Source organism: Parasteatoda tepidariorum, chromosome 3 (assembly GCF_982258835.1).
Source record: "Parasteatoda tepidariorum strain Cologne lab strain chromosome 3, Ptep-v5.0, whole genome shotgun sequence".
Classification (NCBI taxonomy): Eukaryota; Metazoa; Arthropoda; class Arachnida; order Araneae; family Theridiidae; genus Parasteatoda; species Parasteatoda tepidariorum.
The window spans coordinates 90,871,235-90,887,051 of record NC_141757.1 but is presented as its reverse complement, the minus strand read 5'-3'; the positions used below and the strand labels follow the sequence as shown (position 1 = coordinate 90,887,051).

General features: G+C 28.2%; 1 protein-coding gene across 5 annotated transcripts in view; it reads right to left on the bottom strand.

The window, feature by feature from the left end:
* Nucleotides 1–15,817, bottom strand: part of LOC107456176 (adhesion molecule nephrin) — a 169,772-nt gene that overhangs the window by 24,323 nt on the left and 129,632 nt on the right. For all 5 annotated transcript variants that reach the window (XR_001585683.4, XM_016073961.4, XM_071182967.2 and 2 more), the window contains exons 3-7: nucleotides 9,052–9,162; nucleotides 6,992–7,195; nucleotides 3,962–4,261; nucleotides 2,870–3,160; nucleotides 1,389–1,676 (exon numbers count right to left, since the gene is read on the bottom strand). Coding sequence is in view for 4 of the 5 variants with exons in the window: in XM_016073961.4 (XP_015929447.3) it covers nucleotides 1,389–1,676; nucleotides 2,870–3,160; nucleotides 3,962–4,261; nucleotides 6,992–7,195; nucleotides 9,052–9,162 (1,194 nt within the window). In the remaining variant the exon portion in view is untranslated. The remainder of the gene's footprint in view (nucleotides 1–1,388; nucleotides 1,677–2,869; nucleotides 3,161–3,961; nucleotides 4,262–6,991; nucleotides 7,196–9,051; nucleotides 9,163–15,817) is intronic.

The window sequence follows — 15,817 nt, the reverse complement described above, 5'->3', positions numbered from 1 at the left end:
AATCTCTTTACATTTATACAAATCAAAGGGAAGCATTTTGCCTAGATAAAATTTTAAGAAAAGCGAAAGTAATTAAGAGTTGCTTATTATCTGCTGTCCCTAAATATTAAGACGATAATAAAAGGACAAAGAAAGAAAAAACAGAACGAATATATGTTTTTAGCGTCCTTCATGTATTCGATAAATTACGGTTTAACAGAAAGGCAGGCAGTTTTAAACATTCTGAAGAGTTATGCCATACTAAAGTTTACTTGAAACCCTTGATGGCGAATCTATGACATAGTTGTTAGAGGTGTCACGCGAACTCATATTGAGCGACACACAAACTAAATTCCCGCATAATAAAACTGAAACCATAATGAAATTCGCTCTTATACATCAGTATAAAATTATTATTTATAAATGTGATACGGAAACAATGTTAGGGTTTTCAAAATTTTGACACACTGGGTAAAAAATGATTGCCATCTCTAGATTATTTAAATACTCTATTCTATTCTTCTTTAAATATTATATTCTTCAGAAACAAAACATTCATGTTTGGAAGTTCACATCTATGTTATTCATTTCTAGATTTAGTTAATTATAATTTGTGTTTCATAATATTTTATAATTGCATGAAAATAATTATAGCTTCTTATCAGTAAAAAATGTCTTTAACTGATTTAATTATGTATTTTGAATGGTCTTTTTAAGCTCGAAAGTTCTGCGGATGGTCGTTGAAAACAATACCGTACAATGGAAACATCAATGTAGGTTACGAACAATTCAAAATTGAGAATTTTATATACTTGGAATTTTAGTATTATAAACTACTTATTGCACAAGACATTTTAAAAATAATTTTTATAAATTTTTGAGATTTTATTTTCTTTCTCACAGAATTAGCAATTAAGAGAAAATAGTTGTCAAACCACTTTCTTCATACTTTACCTGGAAGCTCTTAGGTTTTGTGGAAATTGGTTTATTATACTGCGATGGAAAAATCAATGTAAGCCACGCAAAAAATTCAAAATTGATATTTCTATATACTTGACATTTTCGTAGGATAAGCTATATATTTGAATTTTTTTTTCTCCAAAATTAAACTTTGCTTCATAAGGTTTTTTTTCTAAATTCCATTTAAGTCTTCATATCTTCAGCAATAGATAAAAAATAATTATCGAGCCGTGAGGAACTTACGCTGTTTTTAAATTTGCTCGGTAGTATACGATTTCTTTTTCTGTTAAAGTGTTTATTACTAATCATTTACCTTACATATTATAGCATCTTACATGTAAAAACACTCATTATAAATGTATACTATTTGAAATAAAATTGCGAAAAGAAACATTATTTAAAATATATAATGGCAAAGTCAAGCATAGTAGAATATTCTATATACACACCAGCCGGAACAATAGAGAACATGCAAGGCTGCTTTTGCACTCCTATACTATTTCTTCCCCAACAACTAAGGCTGCCGTAATCCATCTTCGACCTAGGAATGTAGGAAGCTATGCTTCGTGTAGCAAGTGATGTAAATGTCACTATATCAATCATTTCAGATGTGTTATTAAACATCCACCTAAACTGTATATCTTCAGGATCTGCATCAACCTCACAAGTTACGTTGATTTCTTCGTGTTTAGCTACTGCATACGCTCGTCTTTGTCCACTCAGGCAGACAGGCGAGACTGAAACAAGAAAGAAGTTAATAACAGGAATAGTTGTATTTTTTTTTACTTATTTCACTAAGGGATTAAAGATGCCATGTTTAATACATATAATACTCATAAAAACTAAACGCATGTATTTTTTTTATCCCTTTTTATTTATAGACGAGAGATGCAGTATGGGTCATAGTGGTTATTGCCTTCAATATTACTATATGATTAAGATTGAGTTTGCTATACAGGAAAACAAAAAGCAGTAAACTATGTCCGTAATATTTGCAATTTCTAATTATTAGATATTCGTAGTATTTTCAATCTATATATTGCACTTCTTTTTAAAGTTAGTCAAGAAAAATATTGATATTCAAACGAATTAAAAGCTGGTTTTATGATAATAATTTACTTTCTGTACTTAAAGTATTCTTTGCAGCTAATAACCCAGTATAAACTTTAAAAATTCTATAATTGAAATAAATTACATTTTTTACAAATCACTTACAATAATGAGTAATTTTTGGCTAGTCGAGTGCCAAAAAATGAAAAAATGTAGAACTTTAACAACTTTTATTTTGAATTTCCTTATTTTTTAAACGCAAAAAAATTTAATTAGTTAAAAAAAATAATTAAAAAAAATGTAAAAGAAATAGAATTAATTTAAATTTCCTTGCAACTGGCTAACTGAAAAGTAGCCACCAATGAAAAAAAATTTTTTTTTCAATATTCATTTGCAGTCGAGTACAACGCTTTATTAAAATTTATTTATTCATTCAAAACTACAGTTTCACTTGAAAATTTGCATAATAAATAAGAGACGTTTTCTCAACTCGAAAAGCTGTTTGGAGCTAATTGAAGGGAATATCTGCAATAATACTTGCCCTAAAAAGCATGGCCGCGCAGCAATATATTGCTAATAAAAACTGAATTACACAACAAGTTATGATTGTTTAATATTAGTAATTATTGATAATGCGTGTTTAAGAAATGTCCACCTTTATTAAGTTCAACATCAGATTTTTTGTTTGAATAATTATAGACATATTTTATTATACGCTATGTTTGCAGGCTATTGAACTCATTAAGGAATAAACTATTAGCAGACTATAAACTAAGGACAAAACAATAATATTTTTTTTCCAATTGAGACTGCAAACAACTCAGTCTTTCTAGTATTTTCAGATGCAAAAGTAGTTTGATTAATTATTCAATCTCCTTACATTGAATCATTAGCAGAGCTTCGTCGCTCACGCCTTCACCTTCTTCATTTTCAGCCATACATCGGTACTTCCCACGATGTCTTCTTCCAACATTTTGCAGAAGAAGCGAGTGGTTTTTCACAATTATTCCCATTGATGGTTGGTGTTCTAAGGGAGCAGACTGGAGTGTCCACGTGACACTTGTGACAGGAGGATTAGCTTGAATATTACAGTCAAAATATACATCACTTCCTTCTCGTATGTGTTCGTACTGTTGGCTTGCACCAAGAGCTAACGAAAGTTGTGGAGCAACTGAAATTGTTAAAACATATATTGGATTAATTTAAAATTTGATATTACAGTCGAAGAAACATTTAAATTTATTCAATAAACACAAAATGATTTTGCATGGCACATTTTATGCTCATTACATAAATTTTCCCACCCGAAATGTAGAGCACGAAAAATATGTACACATTATCCAAAAACTTCAAAAAACGAAATGGGGAGTCTTTGTTTTCGGATATATAATCAGTCACGTAACGTATGCTGTGTGACTTAAGTTACAAATCTAAAAGTTGGTGTTGTGAAACGCTACGAGAAAAAAATATACTGCAAAAACTGTTTATAATGATTGAGAAAAGCTAATGACACGCAGTATATTTCAAACTAAAAAAGATGCAAGTTAAGCTGAGTATAAAAGAGAGCAAAATTGTACCAGATTTTTTATCTATCTTGAATATTGAAAAATTACAGCGCCTAATAATTAGTATAAAAACGATCCTTAGTCAGCTGACCTTAATTTTATTTTTCAGTAGCTGTGTCTTCATTATTTAAATGGACGTTGTAATTAAAATCTTATGTAAAATAACTTTTCTATATCAAGTGTACTGGCATTTAAAATTTTCAAATGATTGAATAGAAATAAAAATCCTAAGTTACATTATCGAATCACAATTTAATCATCACACTTTAGCAGATTTCTCGAACTTCCCATTTATTTAATATTATCAGTGACCTTTATTACGCAACTCAGGCAATGCCAACTGTACATTAAGGGAATCATTCAGCATTTATGGCAAAAGAACACTTTGCAATAAATGAGGTACTTACAATGCACATTCAGCTCCCATTTATCGTCTAAGGCACTGTCTGGTGTTTCAGGGTTATGGGCTTTACAGACTAAGAATTTTCCATGATCTTCGCTTGTTGGACGGAATAACAGCCGACTTGAAGTAGAATTTCCATCTCCCGAAACAGTTTCTTTCGCTCGGTCATTTAATGGCATTGACCCAACCCACCAGGATAGTTTGGCAGGAGGTCTGGATCCAAACGTATGGCAAACAACTTCCAATTCCTCGCCGGAAGATAAAGGTCTGCGGGGAGTTAGAATGTGAACTTCTTGAGGCGATACTAGATATATAATGAGATAAATCGATACTTGTTGTAAGATAATTGAGAAGTTATAAATTTGGGTGAACAATTAAAGAAATATCTATTAAAGTTTCATACAGATATTTTGTATGCATAACAAAGGTCAATTGTTCCAAATGTACCAGTTTCACTTATGCTTATTTAAATTAATACGTGTTTAACTCGAAAATTGCAAACTGAGGGGGAAACAGCATTTCGAAACTTCTAAATGCCAATTTACTGTACATAAAATCGATTTTTTTTTGAATGATTGTTATAAAAATTGAATTTTTTAGGTACATACGATAATGAAACCAGAGCATAAAAACAATGTGATGCTAGTTGAAATTTTAAAAAAAAAAGGTTTAGTTTGAGTACCAGGTCAACTCCAATTTTTTTTCAATTTGGGATAAGCTGAGTTAAAATCTATGGAGTGTATTGGTTTTCTTATCTTGTCCATTTGTTTGGCTGAAAATGTAATTTTGTGGTGTATAACAATAGAAAATAAATGACTAATATGAAGATAAGACTATTTTTTTTAGTTTATATCCTCTAGTTAAGTAATTTTCAAATAACCATCAAATATCCGACAAATATCTTAAACTTAATCATTTTATGTTATGTTTATGCATTTAGAGCGAATTGTTAAATTAAAATCATAATTTTCAAAAGTATAAAACAATTAAAGTATTTATTTTACTTTACAAAATACTGAATATTGTTATTCTATAGGTTTCTTGATTTAGATGATTATTCAATTTTAATAAATGTATAATTAAATACATGTCATAAAGTGTACGAGTTTATTGGTTTCTCCGAGTATGGATGAAATTCAGTGTCATTTCTATGGTATGTAGAAATTACTAGCTATGACAATTTCTAAACTAATGATTGTTTAGAGCGGAAAGTATTCGATAATTTGCAAGTCGTACATTTTATTCAATTCATTGATAAAAAAACCTTATTAATTTGTTATTTTATAACTCAATATATGAAAAAAAAATCATGTGCTTATTCAGATTTAGATTCAATGACATATTTAGTTCTGATTTAATTTCATATTTTATGAATTGAAATATTTTTTTTCCAATGATCTGCACAATCGGTCTTGCCGATGAGCAGAACTAGTGCGTTCTCCAGAGGTGGTATCCACTCTTTCAGGACCACCACAATGGGCGAGATACCGTTGGTCATGATAATTTGGACGTCTAGTTTCTGCCACACTAGATGGCAACACCGAGACTCTATTTGGATGCTAAAGTGCACTAGGAATTTAATTTTGCCGGAAATACCAAGGGCAATAAAATATGAAATAAATCATAGTAACTGTATTGTGCTAAATCGTTATTGCGATAATTAAAAATAAAAGGAAAGTTAACTTGTTTTAATTTTTATTTATCTTAAATTTATTTCATGAAATAGTATTCATTCTTTGTACAGTCATTGAGAAATTTCACTTAGTATCAGAAATAAACATTTTCAACATATATAAATACGATTTATTATTTAGACAATCATGTCTTTAAGTGAAGACTTAGTAGGGCAACGTTTTAGAAAATGCTTAATAGCAGTAAGATTTTATACTGCTACTTAATAGTATCTTTATAATTAACCTTAATTTTTATTTATACATGTACTGATTTTTACGTCTTTATGTAATAGTAAGAAATATATTGATTCTCAAAATTTACGTAACTTTTATTAAAACAAGAAATTCATTACATCCTGTTATAGTTATTGTTATAGCTCAGATTCTATTTTAATGAATATCCTATTTATTTATTTCAAGGCCGTATATGTCATACTATTGGATGAAGAAACTATTATTCTTGTGAGTAATAAGCTGCTTGTGTATAAATTTTATACAATAAAAAATATTTTTATTTAAACATAAGTTAATAAAGAATTTTATTCAAAATTTTGTCAATATTAAACAGTTTATTAATAAATTTATGTCGTAAACAATGATCGATTCTTATTTATACCTTATTTAAAAATAGATAGTTTACAGTCACAGTATTTTATTTGTTACTTGCTATTAATTGCTCTTAACTATTTAACTTGCTAATTTTCAATGGGGATTATTTCATGAATTAGTTGTGAATCATTTTATAATTTACACTTAAACATTTTAATCATTAGTTTTTGTTTGAACTTATTTGGTAGATATTTTGATTCATTATTTAAATTAATACTCGAAAAACAGTTATATGCCATAATTTGAAAAACTTTATAATAGTTAAGGTCTTAAAAATTATGTGAAGCACTTTACGAAATTATAAATAAAAAATGTTCCATATAACTATTCAAGCAACGTTATATTGGTGAACATTTTAAAAGTCCTTTGAAGAAAATTGTATGATAGCATGATGAAGAAAATTATATGAAAAATATAAGCTTTACTATTTGAACAAACTTGTATTAGTAAATATTTCAAAAAATATTTGACATAAATTTTAAAACTTGTATTCAAAACATGTTGCATGTTACTATTTGAATTACTTCATGATGGTGAATATTTTACATATCATTTGAAACAACTTATGAATTTATACCTAAAAATTTGCACATGCTATTACGTGAAATACCTTATATGGATGTATATTTTACAAATTATTTTAAGCGGAGTTTAGATTTTACAACTAAAATTTGTAACATGTTATTTAAAAATCTCATATTGGTGAATATTTTAAATTTTTTTTTTAAATGAATTTTATAAATTATACTTACAACTCAAATCAATTGTTACTGAACTGGAAACGGGAATAGTAAGGTTAGTGTTTGATGCTTGGCACGTTAACGTTGTCAGTAGATCTTCTCTTTGAAGGTCCAGCAACAAAAGCTCATTTTTGACTAATCCTCTACCGACGGGTGTGTAAGAATCATCTAGAAGTGTAGATCCTTTCCACCATGTTAAAACTGGTGTCGGGCGACCTACAAAATAGGATTCATTTTTGTAAAATGAAGGTTACTGATTGAACATGCAAGGACGAGAGCCGGGTCAAGGAATCCTTTACATATTGTTCTTTTAAAATTCGACAAAAATTGCCTTAGAGCCAAGAAACACTCTAAGAATATTAAAAATGCTATGAAGATAAATAAATGTACTGTAATAAATAAATGTAAATTCTACTGAACAATAATACATTTTTACGGAAAAAAACTGTTTAAAGGTAATTTTACAGATGCAATTTTTTTTTATTTTTCAAATTATCTGTTTGAATTTTTTTCTGTTTTTAATCATCCCCCCCCAAACTTTCTCCGTATATTTGATGGTTTGAAGCTATTTTTCACTAAACAGTTTTCAAAGACTGGTAATAAACTAAGAATAAACTAAAAAGACTGACAATAATAATTCTGCTACGCTGTTAAAATAAAAGAGTTTGCACGAGATAAAATTAAAATAAAAGAGTTTGCACGAGATAAAATTAAAATAAAAGAGTTAAAATAAAAGAGTTTGCAAGAGTATAAAGTAACGGTACGTGTCTGATTACAAACGGGCTTCAGTTTTTAAATAGCAGTATTTTTTGTGAAATAAACAGTATTATAATGACACACCAGCTAAATTCTTTACAGTTTATATATAACGGTTAAAACTTGATATTTTCAAACTATATTTACATTTGTTTACTCATTCAATAATATTAAATAACAAAAGTTAGTGATTGCAAATAAATTATTGATTTACATTCAGAAACTGAAAAATAGAAAAAAATATGTATTGTATTGGCATTTAGTACGGAGAATAGTGCCTTCACAAAATTTGAAATGCAGGACCATATGCCACCCAGAAAAATTATTTTAAATGGAATATGTGGGGAATGAATTCCCGAATTATACAGGATTGGTATTAAGGTCATTTGCATTGCAATTTATTTAAATATGGATTTCTTTGAGAAAAAGGTAAAATGATAGTGTAATGTGTTTTTCAATGGATGGGCTTCAATGGCTCTAAGAGGATATCCACAGATTAATTAACTTCACACTTAGTGCAATAAATCAAAGTGAAGGTATCTTGAGGATGAACTTCAAAAGAAATTTTATTTTTCACACTGATTAACATTTCTTTCTAGTACATATTGTTTTTTATTAGACATAATAATACAAAGAATCGGATGCAAAGTATATTTCCCAAGAAAAAGCTCATAAGTGTATTTATTGCCCTTTCCAGATAGGTACTAAAGCTGGAGATTCAACGAAAAGTAATCATTTCATAAAATTGAAAAATATTTCAGTAGTGTAGATGACATTTGCGTTAACAATTTTTAAGAATGTGTTTAAAACCTTATCTTGGATAATTTTCATTACAAAAGTTACTTACATTCATATTAAAAAAAATCTGACAAGATTACGCCAGTCCAATATCTGAATAAAGTAAAACAATTTTGAAAAATACTTTTTGTTTCATAATTTGATATTTCATTTTATCTGGTGTTGTATAAAAAGATCAATGGCTACCTGCTTGTTAGGGAAGTTAAAGTGGCCTTTGCGCAGTAATGACCATATCGCCATAATCAATGAAATTGTGGAGTCCTATACTCCATGACCTGCTGGCCCACAACGAGCTGTTGCGGGAATGTTTTCTTATGTATAATTACAAAAATAATTAGATCAATCTATTTCGAAACTTATTTACCATTATGAAACTATATAATAAAACAAAAACGTTAAATATTATTATTTTTATCATTAATAAAATAGATCAAATCAACAAAAAAGTAATGCTTTATTATAATTTCTATTTGAAATCTCTACAAAAATGTAAGTGAATAGTTACAATATTTTTATACCTCCAAATGCTTCACAAATGAAACTAACAGTAGCTCCTTCTTCATAGGGACCCATAACTCCAGATAATGTGTTGTTTTTGTTGTCTCTAATTGTAAGGTTCTTAGGAGGTACTGAAAATAAATTTTCAAAATAATCAATTTAAGGCAAAAACCATACGTAAAGAAGCATTCTCATGAATATAATACAATAAACTACGCCATGCGATGTTAAAATAGTAGATCAGTATTTATTTTTTATTAAAACGTAATAGTATAAAGCAGGAAGTTGTATAATTCAGGAAGTAAAATGCCATGTCAAAAAAATCACAAGTGCAAAATATTCTGAGGTAAAATTTTGCTTGGAACAAATTATTTTTCACAGAAATTCTCTTGAGAACAAAAATAAGCATTTACTATTTTCTGCACTTGCAAACATTTTTCCATAGGGAGAGATCATTCTTTTTCTGAGAGAGCGTGTGACCTGTTGGAATGTACTTTTTATTTCAATCTAACTTCATAGTAATTTTTTTAATCATGCAAGCTATATTAAGCAATGTCGCAGAAATTCAAATGAATAAAAAGCGAAATTGAAAGCTCTCTAAATTAACTGTTCATTGCTATGTAAAAAGCAGGTAATTTCCTCGCATGAAATATATAAATTTTTTGTATAGTTATTGGCAAAAAAAGCAGTAAAGATAAGAAATAAATGGTTTAAAATAGCAAGAGCTCTTCCAATTATAAAATGCTAACCATAAAATATAATTATAACCATGCAACAAACACACAACTCATTATCACTCAACCACAGCTCATTATCATTCCACTCAAAATAAACTTTCAAAAACAACTCAGTTACATCTTAATCAAATCAAACTTTCACAATTTTATAAGTTTATTAATCACAACTATTTGTTTGTAAGGAATACATTGAATAAATTATTGCTTATAAAATGTCCATTATTATAAAACAAGATATGTAAAAAAATATTTAGCAAAACAATGTAATCAATGATTATAACAAAAATCCACTTACTACAGATTATCAACTATACTATAGGTTTTAGATTAAAAGTCTAAACTAATTTTATCAAATTGAGATTCAAAGGAATGATAATTGGTAGAACTGTCTGCATTATCACATTTAAATACCATCACAAACAACTGAACAACCTGAAAAGACTGTCGGTACTTGGAACATTAATTTCCCCAAAAGCAACCACTGCTGTATAGTCTTTAGAATATCCGGTTGTAAAACTTACTTCATTTTTTTCTTCCTTTAAAAAGAAAACTTCAAACTAAGGAGGCATGCGTTTATGATAATGAAATTGAAATGCAACCAACATGAATTTTGAAGTTTACTCAGAGTTAGCTTTCAGTAACAGCTGAGTATTATCCCACTCAAAATAAAATTTCAATAACAGCTTAGTAATATCCAACTTAAACTAAACTCTCAGCATGTGGTGAACCACCGCTATCTGTTTTTGAAGAAATCACTGATCAAATTATTGCTAATAATATGTCTATTTTTCTGAAAAAAGAAATATGTAACAAAATTGTAATCATAAAAATCTACTTTAAATTATGAACTATGCGATAAGTTTCAGATATTTAATTTCATAAACACTTTAGGGGCATCTCAAATTTGATTAAGATCAAAAGCCTAAACTAATTTTTTCGAATTGATTCAAAGTAATGATAATTGGAGGAACTGTTTGCGTTCTCACATTTAAATACTATCACAAACATCTGAGCAACCTGAAAAGACGGTCTAATTTTAGTTACGTTTGAAGCAATCATTAAATTAAAGGTTTCTAATGAACGTTCTTAGACAATCAAAACTTTAAATCGGAACTTGGAACATCATTATTCTTCCGAAAACAACCCGCTGCTGTAAAGTCATTAGAACATCCGGCTGTAAAATTTACTTTAGAAAAAAAAAAGATATTTTTTTAAAAGAAAATGGAGGAAGCATACGCTCAAGATAATGATATTGAAATTAATCAGGCAGGAATTTAAAGTTTACTTTAAACATTTTGTCGTCATTCTTTTCATCGTTTCCTTTTTTCAATTCACTACATTAAAAAAATCATTATGTTTTCAGCTATGCAAATAAAATTAAATTTCCTCACGGTTAATGGTTCTATCTGGATTCTAAAAATTGAATTAAAATGGTAATATATTACAAAGAGAAGATATTTTTGCATGTAATTATCAATCAATAGCGAAAAAATATTTTCATAAGTAATTAAAGTATCATTATATCTGATGCTTGATAAATATTAAAATACTTAAAACTTCACGCGATTATTTATTTATAATATAGAAATGATAAGTTAGCAATTAGTTTCATTTAAAAAAATTATAAAAATGGAAAAGATGGCTTGGATTTAAATTCAAGTTTAATGTGATTAGTTAAACTTAATAATATTAAAATCTTGTTTCCTTGTAAATTTTGCGATTAAGATTTTCAGGGAAAAGAAAAGGTACGTAAATTTTAAACTATTAGTTAATCTTATATTTTATCTTGCAATTTTACTTTTTAATATATGTTGAATAATAGATATATTTTAATAAACGAGATAAATAAATGAAACTAAATCGAAAATATAAATTTAAAATTAGGTCCTATTTAAACAAAACCCAATTTCTTTTAAAGAATTATATTTTTAAATTTTAATTTAATGAAGTCAAATGCATTGTATCTTGATTTTTTTGAATTGATTTTAGTTTCAAAGTATGAAATTAGGTATCTATTCATTTTATACATAATCATTCTTGGAAGATTTTAATTGTGTTATTAACCCCTGTCAAGAACGTGTTATATATAAATTTTTTTTAGGCTGATCAGGAACGAAATAACGATTGTTCAGTACCCTGAAGATTTAAAATAATATTTTTATAGAGCTGTGTTTTTTACTGGATAAAATACTGTTATTTGTTACCATTAGCAACAACTTAGTTTTTATTTTATAGAGTTGGTATGGAAAAACAAATTGTGTATTATTTTGTATCTTTTTCCCATAGAAACCAAATCTTTTGAAGTTCAAAAATGATGATTTTTTTTTGCTCGAGCTAACAAATTTTTTAATGTTATTAATCACCTAGACCAAATTAACACATATTTGTAAAATCTTGATCCACATACAATATTTTGCTATAAACAATATAAACTGGTTATTAATATTTTATTGTAAAAGGATTTATTTTAAAACGCCTGTTATTGCAAAATTGTTGCTATAAACAATATAAACTGGTTATTAATATTTTATTGTAAAAGGATTTATTTTAAAACGCCTGTTATTGCAAAATTGAGAGAAATCTACTAAGTTTTTTTTTTAATTTCAGTAAATAGGATCCTGCTTTTATATTTTTATGGAAAAATCAGAATCCAATGGTAAAAGATCCAATTTCCTTAAAGTCCTCTTTTTTGTAAATCTGTGAAAAATGTTTCCAAAATATCTTAAATCAACAAAAAAAAAACAGAATGAAGTCCTTACTATCAATGTCTTTTTTTGGGAAGGGTCTTAATCAGGGTCTAATCAAAGTCATTAATTAATTCAGATTCTTCTAAAGGGCCAAACTGAACTCCTTTTTGTAAGGAAAAAGAAACGCAAAGATCATATCCTTTTATAGATGCTATTTTAAAATTGGCGTAAGCTTTGAGACTTCATTTCATGAGGAATGACCCTGCACAAAATTCTTTATTTAAGTATTCTACCGTCTGTATAGTTGGGAAGACCATTATAATTTTTAAAATGGAAAATATTGAGATGAGTCAGTTAGTAATTTGCAAAGGGTTCATTTCTACAATAAAATACTCTGTTGAAGGACCCATTTTAACGATGAAATATTTTGCGTAGTACACATTTTAATGATAAGATTGCCGAGTTTAATGATTGCCGAGTATCACTCTAAATGAACTCAAATTTCTCCGTAAATAATCACTTATAAATGAAGTATTTTAGTGTACTGTAAGGTAACACAGAAAAAAATTAATTCGGGGTAATTTTTATAATGGGATTTTCACATGTATTATAACTGAATACAACATAGATATTTAAATTGTCGAAGCAATTGCTTTTTCTCCATAGCGACTTGTAAGAGGTTGTAATATGTCAATAATGTAAGAATATTATTCTATGAAAGGCGACATTATACCTTTCGTTACCTCTAAATTTCAATTTTATTTTATCAATTTTCATAAATTTTTTAAATTCGCCAATACATTTGATAATTATTTCGACTTCGAAAGTAATGCGGTTGGTCAATATAATTTCGATGAATATTGTTCTATGAAATATTATTCGATGCTTTCAAAATGTTTGTTATAAAATTATTTTTAGTCTCAAATCGCAATGCAATAACTAAAAATTGGAAATGATGAGAGACGTGGTGTAGCAGTGCAATGTAAAAAAAAAATTAATAAAAATTCACGCGAATCAAAATTGATCGTCACCAGTATCACGCAAAATTTTGGAGAACTAAAAAATAGAAAATTTCAGCAAAAATGTTGGAATATATTCCCAACAGACTCATCAGAAATAAAGTTAGTAGAGTTCTGTGAATTACTTCCTGGCTCCCCTTCATTAGACCTTTTGTTTTCGCTCTGTTGAAGGCACACCGTTAGAGTTTTCAGTCTAAAATTACAGTAAAATAATCGGAAGCAGTCTGTCTATCACATTAACTGCAAAGTTCACGGAAAAGAACATATTTTACATTTATGGTTTTGAGAACGTTTACTACTAGTATAATTTAAAAAAAACTTTAAAATAATACTATACGGTTTTTTAACCATTTACAACTACCATGGTTTCAAAACCATGAAAAGAAATTTGACTGGAAATTTTAGCTTGGCTTTTCATTAGGTAATGGGCATTGGAGTTATATAATGTTTGAGTAGTGCTTTTACGATTAGAGTGAAATCCAATTTGACTCCTGCCAATAATACATGGCTGCGGCTGTATTAGTCGAAGATTCTACCCTGTACATAGATTGGATGACTGCTTACTTAAGAAATAAATAACTGCCCTATCAAACATATGAAAAAATTTCTTTTTAGAAAAATGTATTCAGGAAAAATTTATATTTTCTGTATCTTTGTTCGCGAGAAATCGTATATATGTGTTTAAAAATGACCTTAAGTTATGAAACAAGAGATTATTGTTTATCTGTGTTTTAACAAAATATTGCTTGCTGTGCGGTATTTGTCAGGGTGGAAATTTACTCTGAGAGATTTTTATAAAAATTGTATGTTGAATGATCTAACTTGCTGGGAATGTGTGTAGCAGACGATACGTTTTGTCAACAAAATAAAATGTTAAATGATGTCAATTTCTGTATTATAATCACCATCAAGAGTTTTATGTTAACCAAAATAACTCAAATGACATATCATTTGTTTCTGATTCAGGTAATCCACGCTTGAATCCCAGATACAGATGGTTGATAAAAATATCTTTGACGGCTCGCATAAACTAATTTGTTGACGTAAAACATCTCTCAACTGGTATACGTTACATGCATTAGTGCTCTCTTGCCGTCGGGCAAACCAGATAAGGTTTTTGCAATTCTTTTTAACGATGCATCGATTATCCTACCCAAATATTCTTCTAAAAGGTAATTCTGTCCCCATATTCAATCTAGGAGCCTCTTTGTCTATTGGGTTGGGTTGGTTGACAACCGCAAATTCAGTAGGTTTTAATTATACAACTCCTTTAATGAAATAAAATATTAACAGTGATGAAAGTCAAAACTTTGGACTTGGTGTCTTTGGTGGTACTATTTCAAATATTTCAATAAAATAAACTCATTATTTTGATTTTTTCGAATATCTTGAACCTCTTTTTCTAAATTATCATACATGAATGTAATTAAGTTTTACAGAGTTCTTTTTTAAATAACCGTCAATTCTTACTCAACTAATTGTTTATTCGCTGATTTTTCTTACTTTAAATAGCGAAATTTGGTAAAAAAAGTTTCGTTAGATCAAACAATTATTATTTAACGATAATGAAACACTCATTTTAAAAGTAAATCCATGAGAGAATTTACATTACCACATGTGAAAATCATTTGGAAGTGAATCCGTATCCCATTTAAATATTTGAAATTTTGGTTGTGCCTAAAAGTTTTTTGAGAATCCTTTGTTTAAAGACTAATTGTATTCAATAAAATATTTTGTTTTGATACTTGACTTTACGAATTCCATTGTCTTCTGAGGCGGTTTGAAAATTACATGTCCATGTATATGAAAGTAAAACAGTTTATTATTTTTTTAATGATTTGACTATGAAGTCGATATAAACTTTTGTTAATTCTAAGATAATTTTATTTTAAAAATAAAATTTTAAAATATGTATTTTTTTATTCTAATTTTATTCATAGTAGAAATGTTTCTTCTTTTTGTTTCACCTTTTCCAGCTGAAATTCGAACGTCAAAAATAATATAATGTCTAAATATAATCCGGTTAAACTTCCAATATGTCATTGCACAGATAATGGAATATTAAGAAATTGTGTTGACTTTCATCTATTTGATCTTCATCGTGAATGAATCGGAATATTCTTTCTTCGAACCATATAATTCTATTCAATGCTTCAATAATTCTTTCAATCCGATAACTCCGCCTAAGGATGATCATAGACTTCGATGATTTATGAAGTGGCCTGGATTCATGCGGAGGAATACACTACTCTACGTTTTTCTGAATTTTGTTTGTGATCGATATTCATCAAGATGACGATGGTATTCCATTGATTCTGGACTGAACATTAATATCGGATTTCA